This window comes from Acipenser ruthenus, chromosome 14, assembly GCF_902713425.1.
Source record: "Acipenser ruthenus chromosome 14, fAciRut3.2 maternal haplotype, whole genome shotgun sequence".
Taxonomy (NCBI): Eukaryota; Metazoa; Chordata; class Actinopteri; order Acipenseriformes; family Acipenseridae; genus Acipenser; species Acipenser ruthenus.
In genome coordinates, this window is record NC_081202.1 from 23629977 (window position 1) to 23654336 (window position 24360).

General features: G+C 36.5%; 1 protein-coding gene across 4 annotated transcripts in view; it reads right to left on the bottom strand.

Moving 5' to 3' along the window:
• The window catches only part of LOC117419736 (lamin-B2-like), a 47405-nt gene that overhangs the window by 17904 nt on the left and 5141 nt on the right, over positions 1 to 24360 (bottom strand). For all 4 annotated transcript variants that reach the window (XM_058986167.1, XM_058986168.1, XM_058986170.1 and 1 more), the window contains exons 4-7: positions 22499 to 22687; positions 20174 to 20267; positions 9770 to 9895; positions 5189 to 5290 (exon numbers count right to left, since the gene is read on the bottom strand). In XM_058986167.1, coding sequence (XP_058842150.1) covers positions 5189 to 5290; positions 9770 to 9895; positions 20174 to 20267; positions 22499 to 22687 — 511 coding nt within the window. The remainder of the gene's footprint in view (positions 1 to 5188; positions 5291 to 9769; positions 9896 to 20173; positions 20268 to 22498; positions 22688 to 24360) is intronic.

The window sequence follows — 24360 nt, forward strand, 5'->3', positions numbered from 1 at the left end:
TGGGTTATGGTGCCGCATTGACAAGTTATGATACTTACAGGAGGACGGTCAATTCTTGTTAATACGAATCTGCTACAAATTTTGCATTATACCACTAATTCGTATTATCATGAGTAGCCTATGAGCCAAATGTGTACTGTCAGTTTTTATTTAAGTTGGTTACAAACCACCTGCACATTAATAGAATAGGTGTGTTTCTTATTCCTATACAGATGTTCAGAATGAGCAGGAGGGGTTAGTGGCACATGTGTGCAGTCTATTGCTCCCAACACAATGAGGAAACAAAAAATGTGATAGAAATTTGTTTTCAAGGCTTGTAAGTACACCCTGCATTTAGGGAAAAATAGGTATTTGGGTGTTCGCCTCAAAAATGAATTGAGCACAACTGGCAACGCATGAGAAAAAGTGGACTGGGAAATGCCAGCAACAATTGCAACTGTTTAAAGCATGCTTTCAAAAGTTCTTAACAAATCGATGCATTTGTAAGTGTTGCAATTGCCGGCAGCTTTAGTACATCTCATTATAATATTTGAGAACCCTAGTCTCCACCCCCTTTTTGTGAATTTATGCAGGAACGCCCATAATTACATTTTCGTCTAAGGATGGACCGCAAAGCATTCTCTAAAAAGTTGCGCATGTTTAGTACATTTCACCCTAGACTTCTGACTCATTTGCAACTGGTTTGCGACTGTTGCGACAGCCGCAACACTTTTGTACATCTACCCCAAATATTATGTCCTGGTTTCTGTGATTTAGGTTGATCTGAGTACATATCAGGTAGAGCACTGTCATGTGGCCCCTGCTGTAAACATATGGTAGCAGATTGAATTCCTCTCTGCAAATGGAAACAGTGGCAGACTGACTATGGCCACAGATAGATGGAAACAAGGCCTGAGTTTTATTGACCTGGAATGGTATTCATTGTCTTATTGGAAGGGCGTTACATTCTAGAGCTCAGTAACCCCAAACAGTATACTGTGGCACTTCCTTAGCACTGACATAAAAAGAAAAGCTCCCCCTTCCAAATCCCCAACACCATGTCCTGCAGCACCTGGAGGTCCCCAATCCCTAGTCCTGACCTTGTACTCCTGTTAGTTTGGAAAATCCACTCTAGTAGCTGTTTTGGCCATAATCCTGCTATTGTTGATATTTGATGCATGTAATGAAAGACTGAAAGTCATGCTCAAGCCAAATAATAAATAGGTCTGTGAGTTAATGAGGAGTGTAATGAAACTCCAGTGGTCACAGTAAATTCAGGTCTACACTTCAATTTTATATTACCTGTCAACAAGCCTTCATTTATATGAGAAGCTCGAGAACAACACAGATATAATTATGTGTATAAACAAGCATAATATATTACCCAATTAATGATTCAGCAAATACAATTAACACTCACTACTACTCACACACATCATTCTTGGTTTCTCTACAATCGTAGAGTACAACAAACATGTCTTATATATTCACACTGCTCATTCTACTAAGGCTAAGTTAATGATTGACTAAAGAGTGCACAGAAAATATCGTTTTTTGCAAATAGTATAAGTACTGTACCACAGAAAAATATTACATTTAACAGAAGTCAGGGCCCACAGTCTTGCCTTTAAAACCAAACCATATAGAGCATTTCATAATACTTACTTCAAAACATTCTCTCAGAATCCCGCCAGATCCTGTCCCCATGAACCACGTGATCAAGTCGAAGCAGAATCTCTAATATATGCAAGATGTGTATGCCAGTATGTGCTACTGTAAGTAGTTTCAAATGTAATTTTAATTGACTCTTTACTATTTCTGTTACATTTTTAAGAAACCAGAACCACAAAAAAGATTATGAATCACTAAATATTTCCATTTAGTAGAAAGGAGGAGTCCGCACACAGATGATTAAAATAAGCGAGCAACATTCTTTTTACAAACAGACATTACTTACAAAATCGAAAATCAATGTACAACACAATTTACAATGCAGTAAAACAAATCTGTCTGCAAAATAATTTAATATTAAGACTGTTGCATGTAGGAAACCTGGGAATTGCAAAGGATGTGGACATATCCATGTTACCCTGCCCCTAAGATAATCTTTGGCCTCAAAGGAAACATTTAAATAATGTTTTTTTAAATGGTCTTGCCGGAGACAACCAAGGCCCTACTAAATGTTGTCCCAACAGAGCTGAGGGAGATACATGTGCACAGAGGCATTGTGGTCTTGTCATCCCCAGTCCGATCTGCCTCATTATCAACACTGTGCTTATCAATGAGCAGAGTGAAGTGGAGGCTCAGTCTGGGAGCACAGCAGGATAGCAAATGTGGCTGCAGGGGTCTATGCAAATACAATCACATTGAAAATTGCCATTGCGGGTGGTTTTAGCAGAACCCTGCAGCTTTTGTAGCGAATATGGCCCCAAGACAGCTAATGCTTTGCTGGGGATGGCACTTTTGGAAACATACTGTAATACTAGCAACTAATTAAATACAATTTAATTAGCCCCTCTGCTTTTAATTCAATATTGAGCTGGCCCTGCAGAATGTGCAGCTTGCAGGGCCATTCACAGTTAAACTGGAATCATGAGCTTATTTGATGAGCTGTAGAAACTGATTTCACCTTCAAGGAGCTTGAAGAGAATTATAAAACTTAGTAGCATCTCTGTGTTGTGGATGTTATGGATGTTAAAATGATCCTGCTATTTTATGAAAATGATTTTGAACATATTTTAGCTTTCGTGTTTCACATTATTTGTGTTCTGTTATTTCTGATCACTGAACCTCAGGTTCAAATGGGGAATGAATATGAATGTCACATTTGTACTTTTTTCACATCATGATTTTGGATAATGAGGCTCCAGTCATTCCATGCTAGGGTTGAATAACATTTGGATTTACATTTCATCTAAACATTTCACTATCTATACAAATATGATCAACAATGGCCTATACATAGGGTATCCTAATGAGCACTGAACACAACCTAAAGAGATCCTAGTTAGCAACAACCACCTACATAACTTTTAAAAAGTTTACTGCAATACATTTGCATAATAATTTGCAGTTTATCATGCTTTTTCCATACTACACATTTTTCTTGCTTTACCTGGATTTTGACCAAATTAGTGGAATTTCCATGCAGAGAAAGAGTCAACCCCTCTGTAATCCCTGGTTGCTACTCACAGTAGAAAGGAATTAGATATATTTTGACTGTCAACCTCTGGATTTCTTTATGAAGAAAAGGTTGGCTGGTGCCCTTTAGTTGATTACGCAAGACTCTTAAACCCTTATGTGCTCCCCTGCACGTGGCAGCAGAAAAGAAACATGAGAGGCTTAAAGTTATTAAGTGGTTCTTAAAGTAGGCTTTCAATTGGTGAGAATGCCCCTGACTTGTACAGGCGCAATAATGAAACTTGATGTATCAAGCCTTTGTGCAGGCACTACAATCAGCTTACAAAACGTGGTTCAGGTGTTCAGGAGCCGAAATACACCATTTAAAAAGCCATCTGCAAAGAGTATTTCCATTCCCTCCTGTGGATAGAAGCTTTGAATTTCTGTTATATTGCCTGGGAATCCTATCCCAGTATATTACTATTACAAATCAGCGATGTGTATTAAAAAAAAAACCAAAAAAAAAACCTATGTGCATAAAATAGTGACATTTTTATCTAAGTAAAGTTTGTAGGATAATCCTGTTTTCAGGAAAAATCTATTTAGACTGGTATTTTACTTCCTGTTTCTACTGAATAAGCCCATTGCGACAAAATTAAAAAGTATATCCCCTTTAATAATGTAATAAAGTATTAATCCGAGGCACTGCTTATTCCAGAAACTTATTTTCAAGGTGTGCGGCAGAGTGTGCAAAGGATATTCTCCTCTGTAGCCTAGGAATCAAAACGAATCCTTGTGCATAAAAGACCTTTAGAAGATGGACCAAACATAAAATAAATCAACAGTAAAACCCAGATTTATATTTTTGCTGTCCTTCATTTTCACATTCTCGTGGTTTTGTTTTCTTTTAAGCCCTGCCAAGGGATATTTGTTCTTGAGTAAGAACAATGTTTGTAGTTACCTGGCACTTGTGAGGCACAAATGAAAAGGTGCTGTCTTCCATAAAAACAACTAAAACAAAACATTCTCCACATCTGTTCTGCATCCCATGCCTAATATTTGTTTCACATGTTTTCAATAACTGTCCATCCTAGAATATAAATACATATAACAGGACATAACCAAGGTCTCTCGTTGTATTAGTGCTTGCGCTATTGAGATGTACCTGTACATGTTAAGACACTCATTTCAATGGACACCCAATTCATCTACGCGTTTCATTTAATTTTCCAATCAGTCCATAGCTGAGCTCACCTCCAGGGAGGTTCTGCTTTGTACTATGCTCTTTAATTTTAAAAATGAAACTTCTTTAATCTCACACCAAGTTCTGAGTCACCCTCTTAGCAACCTGAGAGGATTGAACTGATACTTCAGAGGATTGTAGGTCCAGGTTTGTTTGGTGCTTTCTTTCTATTCTACCACACCAAACCTGTCATAAAAAAAATCATACTGGGCACGATTCCTTACTAGCAGTCCTATAGTCTAGAATAGGGAACAAAAGTTGTTGGGCTAATTTAAACCTCACTGTAAAGCTTAAGCAGTGGTGCTGACCATACAATAAGCTTCCTACCAATTTTACTACATACATCTTTAATGTGTTTTTCAAATTTAAGAGTTGTCTCAATATAAACACCTAGATATTTAAAAGTGTCAACTCTCTCCAATGATGTAGTATTACAAGTGACAATAGAAAAAATTGAACTGGTATTTTGTATCATTTTTCTCTGAACCAAATAGCATGATATTTGTCTTTTTTTCATTTAAGATCAGACCATTTTCATCAAACCATTTTACTATGATCCATTGGTCTCGCTTTCCATTTTCTTGTTTTTCAAAGTCTCTGACTAAAGGGCACAACTGTACTGGCACTGTATAGACTGTGAAAATGCAGTTGAGAATGTCAGATTTTCCCAAACACCCTGAATGCTTCCATTGTCTGTGTCCTAAAGACTAGTCAGGACAATCACGCATATTATTATACTTCAGTCTTACATATTAGAAATAGAGATGGAGGCTTCCATTCACAGCTGCTAGTAGTTTTCTTCAAAGCGTGCCGTAGCTAATTTCTAGAGAACTGACACACACTGACCTCTAGCCTGGTCTCCAGGGCTTGAATGCGCCGCTGGTCGCTCAGTCGCTCCTGTTTCAGCCTCTCAATGAGCCCTCTGTTGTTGCTCTCTTCATGGAAAAGCTGTGTGGCAAACCAAAAAATGTTCAAATATTTGAAAAAAAAACCAAAATTAATTAAGCACTAATTCATTTTACATTCATGAACTTTAAGATGCTGCCAAATCTAATATACTTTAGTTTTATAGCACCTCAGTTGATTTGCATTCCCTCAGAGAACAGAAGTTGTAAACAGCCATTTTATAGTGTATAACAAATGCTGCTAATATACCATATTCTTCTGATGTCAGTATTTTGTGATTGGATTTGATAGTATTAAATACCAACTAGTGAACAGTATTACAGAACTATTAACAAAATTAGTGCTTAATACTGTGTGCAACGTCTAATACAGATGCTTAATAAACTGTCATCAATTTATTCAATACATTTTATTTTTCAAATTCTAAAATGCATTTCTTCCAGTTTGAACAACAACTTCCTATTTCAACTGAGTGGATGCAACTACTCCACATAAGAGAATGATTGTTTGAAAGAAGCTGTATAAGGTTATAAGTGTTTTGAATGATCTTTATCATCTGTGCCACCCAAAGTTAAACAAGAGATGTCAATATACAGTATCTATCCATCTACCTGAACTTTAATAGGATGTCAGATTTATTTTTGTGTTATTATAATAAACATTCTAGAGCCAGGATATATACTATTCATGCTTAAACCCAAGCTTAACAATGATGACGAACAGTGATAAGCAATGATACCTTTACAAAGCAAAGCACTGCTTTTCAGAAGAGCACCAATGAACAGAACAGGAATGCTTTGACTGAATGTTTGACAATGGCTTTCCACAGATATTGACTGCAAAACTCATCAGGAGTTATAGGAATGTACAGCTGCTGCCGCTCTTTGTAACACACAATTCACTGTTAAACTAGAAGATGGATCTTTTTTGGAAACCTTTTTTACTTGACTGACTGATTGCAGTACAGCATCTTGTCTAAGTGTGTTATTCTTACTTCTGTCGTTTGTTGATTTTATCAGATTAAATGAGCTCCTCTCTGTTTCGAAATTAATCATATAGTGTAAATGCATGTTTATTAGCTACAATGAGCTTTTTGACAAATCACTTTGGTTCAAGTGTAGAACAAGGTCAGCTTTATTATGCATCCCAAACATGATATTGAGGCATCTGGTCTGACTAACTTCAAAGAGAATTACTTTTTAAAGCTAATTTGATATTAATGTTAATCGAGTGTGGTGGTAGTAAAACAGTAAAGGGAAGGAACTGAATATGCAAAGAGGGGCCCCCAAAACAATAACATCCCCGGGCCCCCATTACTCTTAATCCGGCCCTGCCTGTAACCTATAGTGTATTTTAGAAAAGAGACTAGTCTTTTACTGAGCCTGTAGGGTCACAGATTAACACTGCTGCATTTATACCCTTATTACAAAGTGGGTTTAAGAGAAGGCCATACACATGCTTCTGATTCTACACTGCTGTGCCACTTCGCTCAAACGATCCCAAGGATCAGATTTATGGGACGATGAACCCTTCACAATCAAAGTTTTGATGTTGTCAACAGTTCATATCCAAATGCTAAGATGTAGCCTTTTCCCTACATATGCACAAACATGCACTGAGAATTATGGTGGTCTAATGAACTGAGAAAAAGGATGAAGTGTAAGGAGGTCTTGGATATCCCAGATCAGCTCCTTAGTTGCTATGACATAGTTATTTGAATTCCTTTGCTGCCGTGAAATTGTTAAAACAGAACCCCATCCTTGCCCACAGTACTCCAGCTACTGTGATCTAACAGTGTCCTATATGTCTGCATACACAATAGCACACATTTTTTAACAGCAGTAACCTAAACAAAATGACGTAACCTATCTAATCAATACAAGTTTTGCTATCTGCTGGTGTCTGTGTGTTTGTGTCCACTCATGTCCTATCAGACAGGTTGCATAACACAAACGTAACCTTTGAATTTTCAGCTTGTGTTACCATACTCTTAAAAAGATACAATCTTTTTTTTGTGTGATTTATAATATATTATTAAGTCCTGTGTAGGGTCTCTCTTATTATAATACAAATCATTCTGTACAGTTTGAAGAGCTCAGCTTTGTTTATTGCACAGGATGACATATATTTTATACTTTTCATTTCCAAACTAAATTAATCTTGTAACCTAATAGTCTATTAGGCATGGATAACTCCAGTCTAAACATGTACTCACCCGGAAGCTAAATACAACCCTGTTGGTGCTGCAAGCAAAAATCAAACTCATTAATGGAAAACCACACTAAATATGTTTACTTCAGTGGATAAAATGCAGGATATATAAATTAAAGGCTCTTTGCAATGGTTTTCTTTATGACATCACTGTATTTGTAATATGATGTCACAGCAACACAAAAAGGCTGAAAATGAACACTTTTATTATATTAAAATGATTATTTTTATTTTAAAGGGCCAGCATGTAAGACTCACACATACACTTTCAGGACCACACAGATCTCTTCATCAGATTAAAAAATATAAGTAAGAACATTTGGTCAAGCTTAGATTGACTTTTTTACACACACTATTCAACTGCAGTATTCATAAAACAAACAAAAAAATGAAAAATGGTTTTAAAATAACTTTTTATCTGTTTTTATCATGTAAACCTTGAAAAATCTACCTCCTAACTCAAATGAACCTTTGTGCAATTTTAAATTCTTTCCATAATGCAAAAACGACATAGATATAATACTAATGATTCATCGCTATGATTCATTTGAAAGATTTTTCTTTAATTAGTGCAATAAAAGATATGTCACAGTAAATGTATCCAATTAAGATTTTTTGAAAAATGCTGGCTGCACATCAGGGATTCTAATCAGCTGGGGTCTTCCGTGTGGCGCAGGACCCTGCTAGGATTTGTCAGCTTGTAAAGAAGACCAAGCAAGGATGGCAGCACAACAGAGAAGGAACAAAAGCATGCGCCTCTGTGAGGGAAGAAGACACGCTGACTTGACACAGCCAACAAGTCCACAGGGTGAGGAGAGTAGAAAGATTTATGTTCCTGGCGCTCTGCGCGGTTCACGGCTCTTTTCTTGGTGCTATTGCTACCCTCTCACTCGGCTTCTCATCCTGCTCTGACTGATATCATTTCCAATAATCCAGCATCTTTAATCTAATTTTATGGTACAAGAGCTCTTAAGTGAATGGCAGTGTTCTGGGTTTGCTGGTTCCAGCTCTGGAGTGGCTCCAGTAGGTCAGCTCCAGCTCCTGGCTGGCTCCAGAGCTGAAAGAGAACCCTGCTCCAGCTCCTGGCTTATTATTGCTTCCAACGGTGGCCACAGACGCTACTAGCCTGTGACTTTCACAGTATCCCCCGTTCCCCCATAATTTTAGACAGTAAATGTCAATTGTTAATCAGCACAATAAAAATTGAATTTTATCCAAATATAAGTGATGTTTCTTTTGATGCTCAAATATAAGTGGTGAGTTTCTTTTGATGCTCAAATATAAGTGATATGTTTCTTTTGATGCTCAGTATATAACTAACGGATGGTAAAAATTCAGTATTTACAAAAAAACTTGACATGCTTTGTTAAGTGTGTTCACAGGATGTTGTTTTCGCTTATGAGTGGTAACAAACGCATTTGCCTACTTCACAGTCTTGCATCAGGGCACAGTAAATCCAAGCGCAGGCACTGACCCCAAGATATTAAACTGTAGTGTTGCTAGAAAAGGGTTGAGGACTTGATAATCAAAGACTTCATTATCTTTCCAAGCTCAATAAACTACTAGCCACATACAGTGTGAACATATACTCAGATTAGTATTTCTAGATTATGTGAATTTCAAACAACTGCCTTAAGCCAATTTTAGAATCAAGTAATACAAAAAAATATTTAGCATTATCTTAATACAGTATGGCACTTGGCCTAGAAACAAGTATTGCTTCATATCCAAGTCCAGCAACTAACTAATAGTGTGACATTGGCCAAATTACCTCCTGTGGCTCAGTCTATCCAACTGTAAAATTGTCTACCAAGGGGCTCTGATGGAAATGAAACAAAATTTATTTTGATGGACTATCCTTGACGAATAATTTCGAATATATTTTCCCTAGTAAATCAAGTAACATTTTCTTTGAAGAAATTTCAACTCACAGCAGGGTTATTCTGGATAACATATTTCTTTATAAAAAAAATCCTATGAATTTTAACAATATAAAACAATGCATATTTTAAATAGCTGGGGGTGTTTTTTTCTTTTTCACCAAAGTTTCCTTCTTATAACTTTACCTGTGGAAAAGTAATCTTAGCTATGTCTCCTACTGTGCTACACTCGGGTGCCCTTTGCAATATAAATGATAAGTCTGTTCTATATATGGGAAGGTGTGTGTTATAGGATAATTCAAAGGCGATGACTATGAAAGCTGGCCAGATAGTATAGTCTCTCTCTCTCTCTCTCTCTCTCTCTCTCTCTCTCTCTCTCTCTCTCTCTCTCTCTCTCTCTCTCTTAGTAGGTAGGCTTCACTGATCTCACCTTGCTTTCCAGTGCAGTGATCTTGGCTGTCAGCTCATTCACCTGCTCAAGCAGATGCTGGTTCTCTTCATCCACTTGTCCACGGTGTCTCTGGTCATTACTCAGGTGCATCTTTAAATCCAGCAGCTGCAACACAATGCAAAGATGTAAATCATTTTGGCATTACCGTTTCAGATAGTTTGAGAATATTTGTGAGGACATGCGTACAGTATTACGCACACTTGCATGGTGATTTACTGGCTTTTGCATACACTGTACACAATGTGTGTGTGTGCTACATAATTTGTGTTCTGTTGTGAGTGATAAGGTATACATACAAATAACAAATATAAGGATTTATTTATACATTTGTGCACATATCACACATTTGTAAAATGTTAGCATCTGTTAATGGGGACCCTTCTAATTATTCTACTACATAATAAATGTTAGGTCACTAAATTACCATAAACATTTGATGTTTGGTTGACCATCAAATGTGTTTCAGATTTAGGTCCCCAGAGGTTTCCTCACTTTGTGTCTGTGTTATTTGAGGGTTTTGTCATTGTATTATTATCCATTCATGTTACATATTTGTATTCATGAATTTGCATTCAAAACAACAACTATTATTATTTGTATTTACACATATATAACTAAACTAAAGCAGCAGCTGTCTCAATAATGGCCTGTGCACGTGCATACTTGAACCAGTCTCTGAAAAATCCAAAGGCTGCCCAACTGTACTTAATAAAAAGCAACCTCAAAAAATGTAAGATGTATTGTTAAAGAATAAATTATTAAAATCCCCAGGAAATCCATTTCAGGATCTGGAAATCATTTGTGATTTGTTTTACAAGAAAACTTTAATTGTTTTCATCTGTGGCAGTTGAAAGGAGTTAGTCGGTTCTGTGCTTTGTAAGTCTAGGCGTATATTCTGTAAAGAGTTTATTTACATTACATAAGGGTAATGTTTTCTGAAAGGAGATTCTTTCAAAGTGGTTATATACAGTTACCTTAAAGGAACTGTTTTAAATACAGGGCAGATAACTGCAAAATATGTGTAATTACCAATTGAATAATACTGGGAACAAAAATTCAACAGAAAATGTTAAGTGTTGAGTTTTTCTTTTAATCATTTGGTAGTTTAATTAAATTCATTGTTTGTCCATTTGTTAATGTTCTAACTATCTTCAGCACTATTGAACCGTACTCTAGGGCTGCCATCTACAGTATGTCATCACATTAAATATGGCTGGCTTGATATATGCACCGCTGTACATAAGCCGATTTACTGTGCACTCAATGGACACTTAAAAAACGAAGCACTGTGTCTGGCAATAAAAATGAACTACCTCTATTACAGCTGGGTTAATTTTAGTGCCGGCCCTGTAACTTCATATGAAAACAACTGGACTGAAATTTGGAGTAATTAAGCACAATAGCTGCAGTTTGAATGTTATAATAGTACTCTTGGATAATAGTGAAAGTGCAGTTAAAGATTTCCTATCAGAATTTGCAACTTTTCATTTATTGGAAGTTTATTTCATTTTGAAACATCTATGAGTGCATGACTGATGGATTATAAAGAAGCAGGACAGTTAACTATCCCGAAGTTTTAACAAGCATGTAAACATACAGCATTTGAAATAGAAGAATTTCTCTACTGTGTAACTTTCAGAGACTTTTCAAATTGAAAATATATTAGAAATGAAAATTCAACTGCGCAATGATAAGTGTGGCAATGAAGCATTTCCTATGGGAAGAGTATGTCTATAAAAAGCCTTACTCTGAGATTTTGTTAGAGTAAACCTCTATTACAGTTATAAAAAAATAAAACACAGGTCAATACACACCTTTTAAAACCAGCTGATGGACGGATATGTACTAAAGTTAACATTTCTAAGAATTGTGTCTGGGAATAGTAAGGCCAGTGAAGTACAGTATGCTTCCTTGGGGTTAGCACTCCACCACCTTGATTTCTGTTCCCCGACACATTCCACACATTAAGAACACCTCAAAGGAGACCAAAAATGTGCATCCTTTTTGTTATTATTTATGTATTTGGCAGACGCCTTTATCCATGGTGACCTTTCAATAATGCTGAACAAAATGGGGTTTATAAATAAAATACCAAAAAATCACAGCTATTTCAAAAAAGTACGGGGAAAACCAGGTAAAGCACAGGTAAGCGTTCTAAAGAATACAAAGGTATGATAAATAATATAATATACTGTGCATAAATACCATTGTGTAATCTTTTATAAGGGCTGTCACGGCAATGCAAATATATACAGATAAATATATATTAGCTCAAAGAGCCAGGGTGATTAGACAGTAAGTTGTCCACATCAATGTATATATATATATATATATATATATATATATATATATATATATATATATATATACTGCTGCACAATGAAAACGCAACAGTCTAAGTTTTACTGTCTGGAGAAGTGACCGTGTCTGTGTTTAGTGTTTAGGACTGAAACCCTTATTTTGCATGAAGAGATACACATGGCTGTGTAGAGCCCGTGCTTATTATTTAAGTGTTGTTGACACGCAACCCAGCCAAATAAAAAAGCTGTTTTATTGAACGTTCACTGTCTTGTGTTTGTTATTCCTGAGCACTGCACCAACTACACCTGCACATGGCAAGCCACTTTGCCACAGTCATATACATAATGTTATTTATATTTTAAATAGTGAGCAGATAGGTTTGTTGATTGTTTGAGTAGTATTGTTCTTTGGGATAACAAAATACTGAGCTCAAGTCATGTGATTTCTTAAAAAACGCCAGGTGCTCAGTGTTTGGTATTTGGTATTTGGTATTTGAGCAATTAAATTTGCCAAAATGAGTTGATTAAGAATCTGTATATAAATACCCACTCGACATGATTTTAATTAATGCAAGAACAGCAAAAGATACAACCATGCTCCACTTGAGTAATGAAGATCGCCTGGTTGCTATTGACATGATTGAAGGCAGCCTGTTTGCCCAGAGAATGAGATGTTCTGCTTCAACAATCAGCAGACTAGTCCAGACCGGCTCTGTGAGGGACAGGCCATGTCCTGGAAGGCAGAGGGTCACCACACCAGCCCAGGACCGTCACATCTGATTGATCCATCTGCATAATGATTATCAGACTGCAGTGGCTACAGCAGAATGACTGTAGCTCGCCGTCTGCATGAAAATAATTTGCATGCTCGAAGGACATTCAGGGGTAACATGTTGACAGCTGAGAGATTAAATCTTCTGTGGGCCAGAGAACATCTGAGGTGGTGGCAGAGAGAGTAATGGAGTGTTTTATTCACTGATGAAAACTGCTTTGCCCTTGACAGAGAGGAAGACAATGTGTGTGGAGATGTCGTGGTGAACATTATGCTGACTGTTGCGTTGTTCAAGCCAACCGTTGGGGCGGTGGAAGTGTGATAATGTGGGGAGGAATCTCCTTTAACACAAGAATGCCTTTGGTGCAGACTGAGGGCAACCTTAGCTCAGATTGATGAAGTCCTTGAGGCAACAGTTTCTTTTTTTTTTTTTAAATAGTATCTTTCAGTGCTGTACTGACGTTCTATGTCGTTATCCGTTTAGTTTCTCTGAGATATGAATGTACCAGCTTTACATCTTTTTTTTTTTAACGTATTCTCATTTTGTTGATCATTAATGAACATTTCACTTTTTGATGTCACTACTGTGGTATTATCATTCTTTTTTCGAATGGCTCAGGATGCAAATATAGCCTTCATCCATGTATTATATATATATATATATATATATATATATATATATATATATATATATATATATATATATATATACATTTCTTTTTTATCAGGGGCCAGAATACCCAAATAAATTCCTCACATTTTAGAGGTATTTGTTTAGAGTCAACTCAATAAGGACATAAAGTAGGAAGCTCATGTCTAACTTGCTTATAGTGAATCAGAGAGACCTGTATTGATCTAGTCCTGTCTTTCTGATTCGCTATTTAACATGAGCCCCATAGGTCCTTACTGGATAATTGTGCTGAAAAGGTGGGTTGTAACATGTCATTGACATCCATATTGCGTATAGTCATCATTGTATAATTTAGCTCAGCACAAACAAATAGTAAATTGAAAGTTTTCACATTATATGGAAAATTCTCTGAAACTTGTTGCTGAATTAACAGGATTTATGGTTTCAATAACTTCAGCCTACTAAATCCAAATATGGTCTTCTAAAAGGTAAGTAATTAACTACAGTATTTTAGACACTCGTAAAGAATATACACAGTCCTAATTATATGATTAACTGAAGTAGACACTGAAGCACATTACAGTACAATCGTAGCAAAGATGGACAAAACATTAGAACGTTAGAAGTGGTAATTTGTTTTAAAAAATAAATGGGAAATGAAGATAATTTATTTATATAGACGACTAAAACATATAACATTATAAATAAATGAAGACAGCAATTACTGGAAGGCCCAAACTGTGCTTTCCCCTTTGTGCAGTCCGTGCATCCTCATTACAGCACATGGGTGGTAAAAGAACATAAGAACATAAGAAAGTTTACAAACAAGAGGAGGCCATTCAGCCCATCTTGCTTGTTTGGTTGTCAGTAGCTTATTGATCCCAGAATCTCATCAAGCAGCTTCTTGAAGGATCCCAGTGTGTCAGCTTTAACAACATTATTTGGGAGTTGGTTCCATACCCTCACAATTCTCTCTATAAAAAAGTGCCTCCTATTTTCTGTTCTGAATGCCCCTTTATCTAATCTCTATTTGTGACCCCTGGTCCTTGTTTCTTTTTTCAGGTCGAAAAAGTCCCCTGGGTCAACATTGTCTATACCTTTTAGGATTTTGAATGCTTGAATCAGATAACCGCATAGTCTTCTTGTTCAAGACTGAATAGATTCAATTCTTTTAGCCTGTCTGCAAACGACATGCCTTTTAAACCCAGGATAATTCTGGTTGCTCTTCTCTGCACTCTTTCTAGTGCAGCAATATCCTTTTTGTAACGAGGTGACCAGAACTGAACACAATATTCTAGGTGAGGTCTTACTAATGCATTGTAAAGTTTTAACATTACTTCCCTTGATTTAAATTCAACACTTCTCACAATATATCTGAGCATCTTGTTGGCATTTTTATAGCTTCCCCACATTGTCTAGATGAAGACATTTCTGAGTCAACATAAACTCCTAGGTCTTTTTCATAGATCCCTTCTTCAATTTCAGTATCTCCCATATGATATTTATAATGCACATTTTTATTGCCTGCGTGCAATACTTTACACTTTTCTCTATTAAATGTCATTTGCCATGTGTCTACCCAGTTCTGAATGCTGTCTTGATAATTTTGAATGACCTTTGCTGCTGCAACAGTGTTTGCCACTCATTAATCATTAACGTAGACTATGAATAGCAGAGGACCTAATACTGATCCCTGTGGTACACCACTGGTTACCTCGCTCCATTGTAAGGTTTCTCCTCTAATCAGTACTTTCTGTTTTCTACATGTTAACCACTCCCTAATCCATGTGCATGCATTTCCTTGGATCCCTACTGCGTTCAATTTGAGAATTAATATTTTCTGTGGGACTTTGTCAAAAGGTTTTGAATTGCAATAGTTGTGCACTAATAGGGTTTATGAAGTTGGGAGTCAAGGTTTGGCAGTAATAAATCAGAGGCAGTGCTGCAACACATGCACATTTTTAATGACAATGAACAGATTAAGCTCCAGATTAATTTATTGCCACTGGTGGAATTGTTTAAATCTAACCTTGAGAAGTCAATGGTGTGCATCATATAGCTTTTTATTGTTAATTGCATTGCTCAGTAGCAGTAAAATACTCCTAACACAAGTTGAACTTACCATAATAAAACCTTCAACTTTTTAAATGACTTGATTATGACTGAAATCTTAAACACATTTTGGATGCACAATTAAGTTATACCGCAGAAGTTTATAATGACTTTGGAGACACATATCGTCAGCAAAGTTTAATTTTCTGACGATATCTGAATTTGTTTCCCAGGAAACCAATGGTGACAACAGGCCTAGCATTCCATTTTTGTTTTCAGTTACCATAGAGACAACCCGCATCTAGCATTGTTATGAGTCCTAAGAGGAACCAGCTCAGGGGGCGCTTACTGCAGTGACCAAACATGTAACTCTGTAAACTGCAATTCACTTGGTCATATTCAAATTATACAGATTTCTGTTCCTGACAGTCCACACATTAACACCTCAAAGGAGACAAACAAGAGCATCCTTTTCTTGAAGGCTGGTCAAAATAAATTATAACTAACATACAAAAAAAATCACAGCTATCTTAAAACAGGGTTTTTGATAAAAAAAATCTGCTGAGAATCTGGGGTATACATTTCACCTTTCTTACAAATGGGTCCTGTCACAGCAATGCAAAATTAACCTACACAATAATATTTCAGGCTTCAGTTTTTTACTTGGTCACATTAAAATTATATCAGTTTTTTTTTTTTTTTTTTTTACAGAGATTTGGAATTGTACTGGATTTATTCTACAGAATCTACCTTCAGAGTACATTATCTATCTATCTAAAATGTCCTGATAAAGCACATACAAACCTTAAATATATGTGTATGTGTATGTGTGGACTGTTAAGGTATGCTATTCTCACAGGTTAGTTCTCAAAGTGCATTATATTATATATAGTAAATGTAGATGGGCCACACAGTACAATCATGTTTATTGAGGTTATAGCGAGCAACAAACATAATTTTATTTTTGCTCTGAAGATGCCGGACAGTGTAAACTATGGGTTGGACAGGCTGTTATCCTTTCTTAAATTCCACCAATAAAACCCCTGGCCAGGACCTACAGCACTCAATCATTTCCTGACACCTATTACACCTGTAATGGAACTGCACCCCAGGGCTAGAGTTGCCTAGTCATGATCTAGATGGCTTTGAATCTTATGAAGCCCAGTGATGCATCCTTATAAATTAGGGGTAGGCAAATTTGGCTCTTCCAGTTGATTCTATTGCAGCTCTTTGTTCCAACCATGTTTTAAAATTGTTTAATTGAACCAATTAAACCTCCAACCAAGCACTAAATTAGTTCCTTATTTCATTTCACTTAATAAACCTGGAGTGGAATGGCCTCCAAAAACCACTATTGAGATAAAAGACACCAATAAATCACAAGAACATTTTAACATTGTGCTTCCTGTTTTAAATGGTACTTTACTCGATTTTAAAACTTTTTTCTTGATGTTACCAGACATTTAAAAAAATAAAAATAAAATCATCCTCAGGTTATATGATTTAAAATATATAGGCCTATAAAACAAACTGTGTTCCAAGAAATAACATATATTCATAGTCCGTGGACCATTTTTAAGTGCTTTTCAATTTCATTTACCACGTGCTGGTGACTTGGGGCTTATTTCTACACTTAATAAGTTATCAAACCCATAGTGAAATAATGCCTGCTTTATCTTCACAAGTACGTCAATGAAATGTCCTTGAAGAATCTTGAATGTTAAAGAAAGCGATAATAAAAAGCACTTTTAAAAGTCCTGCAAATACAAGTTAGCAAGTTAATGCTTTGGCTGTCTATGCACATTTACACCACAAGTGTGTCTCAATGTGTTATAAACATTCTGTCGATTTTTTTTTTAACTGGAACTGCTTTCATATGAACCTGCTGTCACACTGGCACCACATCATCATACCAACATTCTGGTAAAAAAAAGAACAAAATTAATTATCTACAAAATTATCTCCATCAAGTTAAAAATCAATAAACAAGCAGCGGTTTTGGTAGTCCCTGTAATATGGTATTAATCAATCAGACAATTACTGCAGTATATACTGTAACAGAGTAACAAATGATTTTTTATACTGTATTTGGCTTGCCAATTATTATTTTTTTAAATACCAAACATATTTCTTTGACAAACAAAATTAGTTAATTAACCCAATAGAATGAACTAATTCTGCTTCATAAAGCTGAATGAAACCTGCTGAATAATGTTATGTTACCATATTGAATTACACACCGCTTCGTAATTTTTGGACACAAATTGAATTACATTTTAAAATCTAACATAAAATACTGTAATACTATTATGGCTTCAGGTAGATATAATTGTGTAGTTCCTTTGAATACATGATGTTAAATAAAAGATCACCATTATTTTCATAATTGGAGGCTGTGTGGTCCAGTGGTTAAAGAAAAGGGCTTGTAACCAGAAGGTCCCCGATTCAAATCCCACCTGAGCCACTGACTCATTGTGTGACCCTCAGCAAGTCACTTAACCTCCTTGTGCTCAGTCTTTCGGGTGAGACGTAATTGTAAGTGACTCTGCAGCTGATGCATAGTACACACACCCTAGTCTCTGTAAGTTGCCTTGGATAAAGGCATCTGCTAAATAAACAAATAATAAAATAATGAAAGGCTTGTATGATTTACAGAATAGGCACATGAACCCTATCCTGTATGGAAAATACGTAACAGTACAGAAAGACCTCTTTCATTGATCAGCATTTTGTAGAAGTCATTGGTGCCCGCAGCCATACTCGCATGTAATCTTGTGCGATCGGTTGAAGTGAAACAGATATTTTAAGCTTGTAGAATTGTAATGTTTATGTAGTGCTAGTAACGAGCAAAATGGAAGCAGATACATTTGGTTAAAGCCTTCAAAAAGAGCAAAAATCTTTCTTCTGATGATCCGAATGTCAGAGGGGAAAAAATCAGTAAAAACACTGAACAGTCTGTTTCTGACAAATAAGTTGGCGGCATCAAATGTGAGTACAGTACTACTGCAGGATTGAGCACGGTAAGTACATTGCAGCTGTAAGATTATGAGGTTTATTATGTACAGGTCGCGTGGGCATCTTAACTGACTTCACCACAGCACACAAACTGTCAGTTTAATAAAAATGACAACCAGATTTCAAAATATTACTGATGAAAACAGAGACGTGTTTATTGAAAATCAGGAAAATGCTGCCACAAGAAAAAAGTTGAGTGATATAAATTTATTAAAAGCGTATCTGGAAGAAAATGGAGAAAACAGGAAAAATCATCAAATACCAGTACAGTAACTCGACAACATTACAGTATCCTGGGAAGCAAAGACAGGTATTTAACACGACACAAATATGAATGTTCAGTTTACTACGGTAACCAAACAGACTTTTCAAAAACAAAAAAAAGTTAAAAACCAAAGCATTAAAATAAAAACAAGGGAAGGGAAATGGTCATATGTGCTACTTTTTCAAGCTATTGCAAAAGGCTACAACTAATTACAACAAATAAAGTACGCCAAAGTGTGCAATAAAAAGCCTGTAATTGTATCTCAGGCTTCTGGTGACATTGAAACTCGACCTTCGGTCTCGTCATTTATCTTGCCATGAGAGTTTATTCCTTATATTATTATTATTATTGTTATTTTATTTTTTTAACTGCCTATTTTGTCACAACGTGTAACAATAACATTAAAAAAGTGTATGTTTATACGTCATGTTTAGGGGATGAGTAATGATTAGTTGTAGTGATTGTGAGAGTAAAATGATTAGAAATGGAACCAACATAAAAGATTTTTGAGCCAGTTTTTCCCCTAGTTTAAGTCTGTAACTCAAATAGCTTTATTTGTAGCTTTTATTATTGTCTTGGACTATTTGGCTGTCAGTGTAGTTGCTGTTCTGTCTTAATGGCAGTGCGCTGTGTTTATTCATTTTTAGAAAGGGAAATGGTGATGCAGTTTGATTGCAGTTTTCTAAAGTGACAGTGTAGGTGCTGTGAAACTCAGGAAAGAACAAAAATGCAGCATTCTGATAGGCTGAAACACTTTACAGCACGGTGATGCAGAGTCGTTATCGGCATGAGATGGGATGTTGGTGTGGTTCAGTTTTCCATACCATGTGAAAGATTTCTGGGGGTGCTCCTGGTAGAAGTTAACAACAAGTTATTATATAATTGTTCGATACTTTGAATCTAGCTAGGCTAAAAATATAGAAATAAACCAAACAAATCTTCATTAACACATCAGTGCGGTATATACAGAATCACAAAGTGTGTTATCATGTACAGCACCAAACTGGTTTGTAATCACTGGTAAACAAAAGATAAAAAATGGGCACCTTTTCAATTTGTAGACGCGGGCTTTCATCTGAAAATGATACGTCGATTAACAGTCTAAAACGTAAGCTTTATTCAGGTGGTTTATTCTTAAATCCGTATTTGACCATGTTTTAGGCAGGCTCGATTAATTATCGTAACTGTATGGGTTGAATGCATTCAATTACTAGAAACAAGTGAAACTGCTCAAAACTGCAGACAGTCAAAAGGACATTTAAGTTATACTTATGTTATACACACACACACACACACACACACACACACACACACACACACACACACACACATATATCAATCTGCTGACCTGGGAATGATCCTCTTGCTGCAGTTCCAGCTTGTGTTTTAGAACACTCACTTCATCCTGAAGCTGCAACCTTTGGGAGTATTCCGCTTCGTACCTAAGGAAGACCAAAGTACAACAGAACTACAAAAATAATACAAGAAAAATCCTCATTTCACTTTTTTGTATGACATAAACCAGTGCACGGTATATCAAAAAATGGAAATGTTTCTTTGTACCAGGAGTGCTCAACTTAGATGCTTTACCAACTTCCCAGTATGGAAAGCCTGCTTGCCATTTCACATTCAGTTGTTCATAAGTTAAAAGAAAGACCTCAGAGTTACACAGTATTATATCAACATGAATGAATTCATGAAGACAAAAAGGACAGGATTTTCAAAAGTTTGTAAATGATAACTCCAGTGTTAATCAAGAAATCGGTATGTAGCATTGATTTTGGCATTTTCAAGCAGTTGTTGTGCCTATTTCGTTATTAAATAATCGTTCTAAATGTAATTTCCAAAATTATGTTGATTTATGAAATAATGTTAACAGCTTAACGAGCAGGGCTTCTTGCGACTATTTCTTTTGTTTGCGTGGGAATTTAAAAGCAAATCTGTGTTAATTGTCATCATTTATCAGCAGTTAATTTGCACTTGGAAAAAGAGGGTTTTAATTAACGAAAGAGTTATAACTCACCTTGAAATTTCTTACAGACTACCTCGATAATTCACTATTTGTAGTTATGAAAATATTTTAGCCTTTTCTATACTTGTGGTTATGAATGAGATATATTCACTTACTTTAACCATTTGCTGTATTGCTAAAATGATATAACGTTATTTGCACCCAGTGTAATGTTACTACCAAGAAATTATCAATTATTATTATTATTATTTGTTTATTTAGCAGACGCCTTTATCCAAGGCGACTTACAGAGACTAAGGTATGTGAAGTATGCATCAGCTGCAGAGTCACTTACAATTACGTCTCACCTGAAAGATGGAGCACAAGGAGGTTAAGTGACTTACTCAGGGTCACACAATGAGTCAGTGGTTGAGGTGGGATTTGAACCGGGGACCTCCTGGTTACAAGCCCTTTTCTGAAAATTTACTGACAACCCCATATTCATTCTGCTTTGTGATAAGATCACAACTTTCCATTTTTAATGCAAAAGCAGTTATCGTTTGTGTGTGTTTAAAGTTTGTACTTGCAGTGAACTCTCAGTATTTGAATTGTATTCAGCTTTTTCCTGCACAAAAGGAATTCTGAACATCCCATATTAAAAGGGAATTGTGGCAGCTCTTTTTTGCTCAGCAGTTTTAAAGTTCTGATTTCTAGAGTAAATATGCAAGTTTGATACAATGAAAAATGATAAAAGTTATTTTTGCTAGCAGATATGCCAGACCAGATGTACAAACATGAATGTATGAATAGGGTGGGCAAAAAAAAGGTAGGTTGGACCTCATTCAACTTTTATCTGTCAGTGATGCATTATCAAATTAGCAGGAGCTGACAGTCATATACTTAAATGAAAACTGTTCACCACTGAATACATGAGTGCATGCTTCCCTATGCTGATAAAGATGATGCAGCACAGGGTTATGAAATACAAAGATCAGGGAAAAGAAAGTTATTGAAAACATCCCAAATCTAGTGTCTAATAATATGCAATCATTTGTTTGTTAATCGATTTATCTAGCACCCTAGCTTTATCCCGACGACTTGAACTGTAGAGTTAGAGAAGTCAAAAGTTATATACATATGTGTATTATGATAGCATTTGTGACTACAAAGCAAACAAGATTATCTGAAATAAAATACTTCAATAAATAAATACAATGTATACATTTAAACATCCCTCACTGGAACAAAAATTGCTTAATTTGGAGTTTTGAAAATATTCAAATGCTCGGAGTGCATCCTTCAAGGTCATTTTGTTGAAGTCATCGTGTTCTCTTGCTTTGAATGTATAAAACGAGTCTGTTGAAGGATTGGGTAGCTGTTATTGATTACTCAGTGAATCACCGCGGCTATCTTATATCCTTCCAAGATAGTCTGCTGATTTACACCCCACTTCCCATACCCTCAGCTATTTCATTTACTCTGCTAGCACCCACAGCTTTCATTTATTAAAATGATCAAATACCGTTATTTTAAGACTCTGCAGGACTCTGTATGGGCACATGTTATATGCAAAGGATTAAACTAAGCATAAAAGATAAATGAACTGAGCTACTTCATTGAGTGGAGTCAGCTTTCTTCAGACCTTTTGCAGTCCATTTCTACCAAGATAAAGTAATTTAAATCAATGTTCTGTGTTTAAATGTGATTCCAAATGACCCCCACCTGAACTGAATTTCCTGGAGACGGTGGTGTAGTTCTTCAAGTTCGTTTCTGCCCAGGTCAGGCTTGGCAGAGGGAGACACAGTCAAATCAGTCTTTTTCTCAAGCTCCTTTTCCTTCTGAGACAATAGCAGCTGCTGACTCCTCAGTTCTTCATCTTTTCTTAAGAGGTGGCCATTTAGCTCAGTAACTCTATATTTATGAGAAACAATTGGTTAGCAACAGAATGGCTTCGTTTTCAAAAGAAACAAACTCCAAACCAGTTATTATCCAAACCAGGACAAATTTGTTGCAAAACTGCTTGGAAAAAAAATCTGGATACATGCTTGTTAAATTAATTATTATGAATACTCATACAGCATTTCCATAACAGTAAAAGCACTTATTACTGCTCTGTGACAGAAATACAATGATTCTTGGTTGTAAATCTCCCTCCCGACCTGTGAGGGCGCTAAGCAGTGAGAACAGAGTTCTCTGGACGGGCTGGTCTAACAGCTAACAGTTCTTTCCCAGGGTTCAAGGGAAGTCATCCAGTCTGGAAGGGGGCGAGACTCCATTGCAAGAACGCATTGATCCGGAAGGGAAACGACGTGGCAGCTGCAGATTGGAGAGGTCGGTGCACTCATTTACCAATGGGTCATGTGTGACGGCTTAAAAGGGGGCGGAGAATTGCAATCTGTTCCTTTGTTTGGTTTGAATATTAAACCTGTAAGGAACCGTGGGAGACCCAGTGAGAAAAGTACCATGAGTGTTTTGTTTGTCTATAACTGTTTGTTTGTTACTATTAGACGGCTAACATGTTCCAGAGCTTTCGCCAAGGGCCAGCACAAAACCCAGAACAGCACTTCACGTTTGTCACGAATAAACCTGTATCACCCACCACGAGCACTACAGCACGCACCCAATACTGGTGATCATGTTTTGTACATTGTGGGAAAGATACGTGTGTTTATTATTTGGGACTGTAACCCGTTTATTTACTTCCAATGCATTACACATTGTTGTGTATTGCCTGGAGTTATTGTTAGGTCACCAGACCGGGATTATAATCAATAAAACCTGTTTCCAACTGGATTACAATTCTCTGTTTGTTCATTGCACACTGCATCACTCCTGCACCTGTACACAATCAGCCACTTTGCCACATGCTCATAGCTGTGCTTTTTATATAAGTTGCAAAAGCAGCTTGACATACCGTTATGAGTTGAAAGGTCTACTACTTTCATTAGTGAATCATATCTTGCATATTTCTATTTTTATACATGTACTTCATGTAGTGGGTCGCATCCAGTTCAAGACTCTTGTACTCGCCTACAGATGCCTTGACCAGACTGCACCCAGCTACCTCCAGACCCTCATCTCTCCCTACACCCCCACTCGACCTCTCCGCTCCACCTGCACTAGAAGACTGGCTGTACCTCCTCTACGCTCCCCTACCTCCAGAGCCCGCTCCTTCTCCACCCTCGCCCCGCAATGGTGGAATGACCTTCCTACAGATGTCAGGACTGCCCAGTCCCTGATCATCTTCCGGCGCCTCCTCAAAACTCACCTCTTCAGACAGCACCTGCAGAACTCCTCTTTTCCCTCTGGACACTATCACTCTTCCTTAATGCCCTTTACTTTCTCTTATCTGCTCCCTATTTTACTGCATTTAATCCTGTACTTTAGAGTACTGTAATCTGTCACAACGGTTATTTAATCTGTAGTATTTTGTATTTAATTATATCCTGATGTAACTATCACTGACACTGTTATCTGCTCCGTTATTGAATCGTATTTTGTCATATACCTGTACTTGCTAGAACCGAAGTAATCATATTTTATCTTGCTCTTAATTGTATTAATACTTGCACTGTGATTCTTGA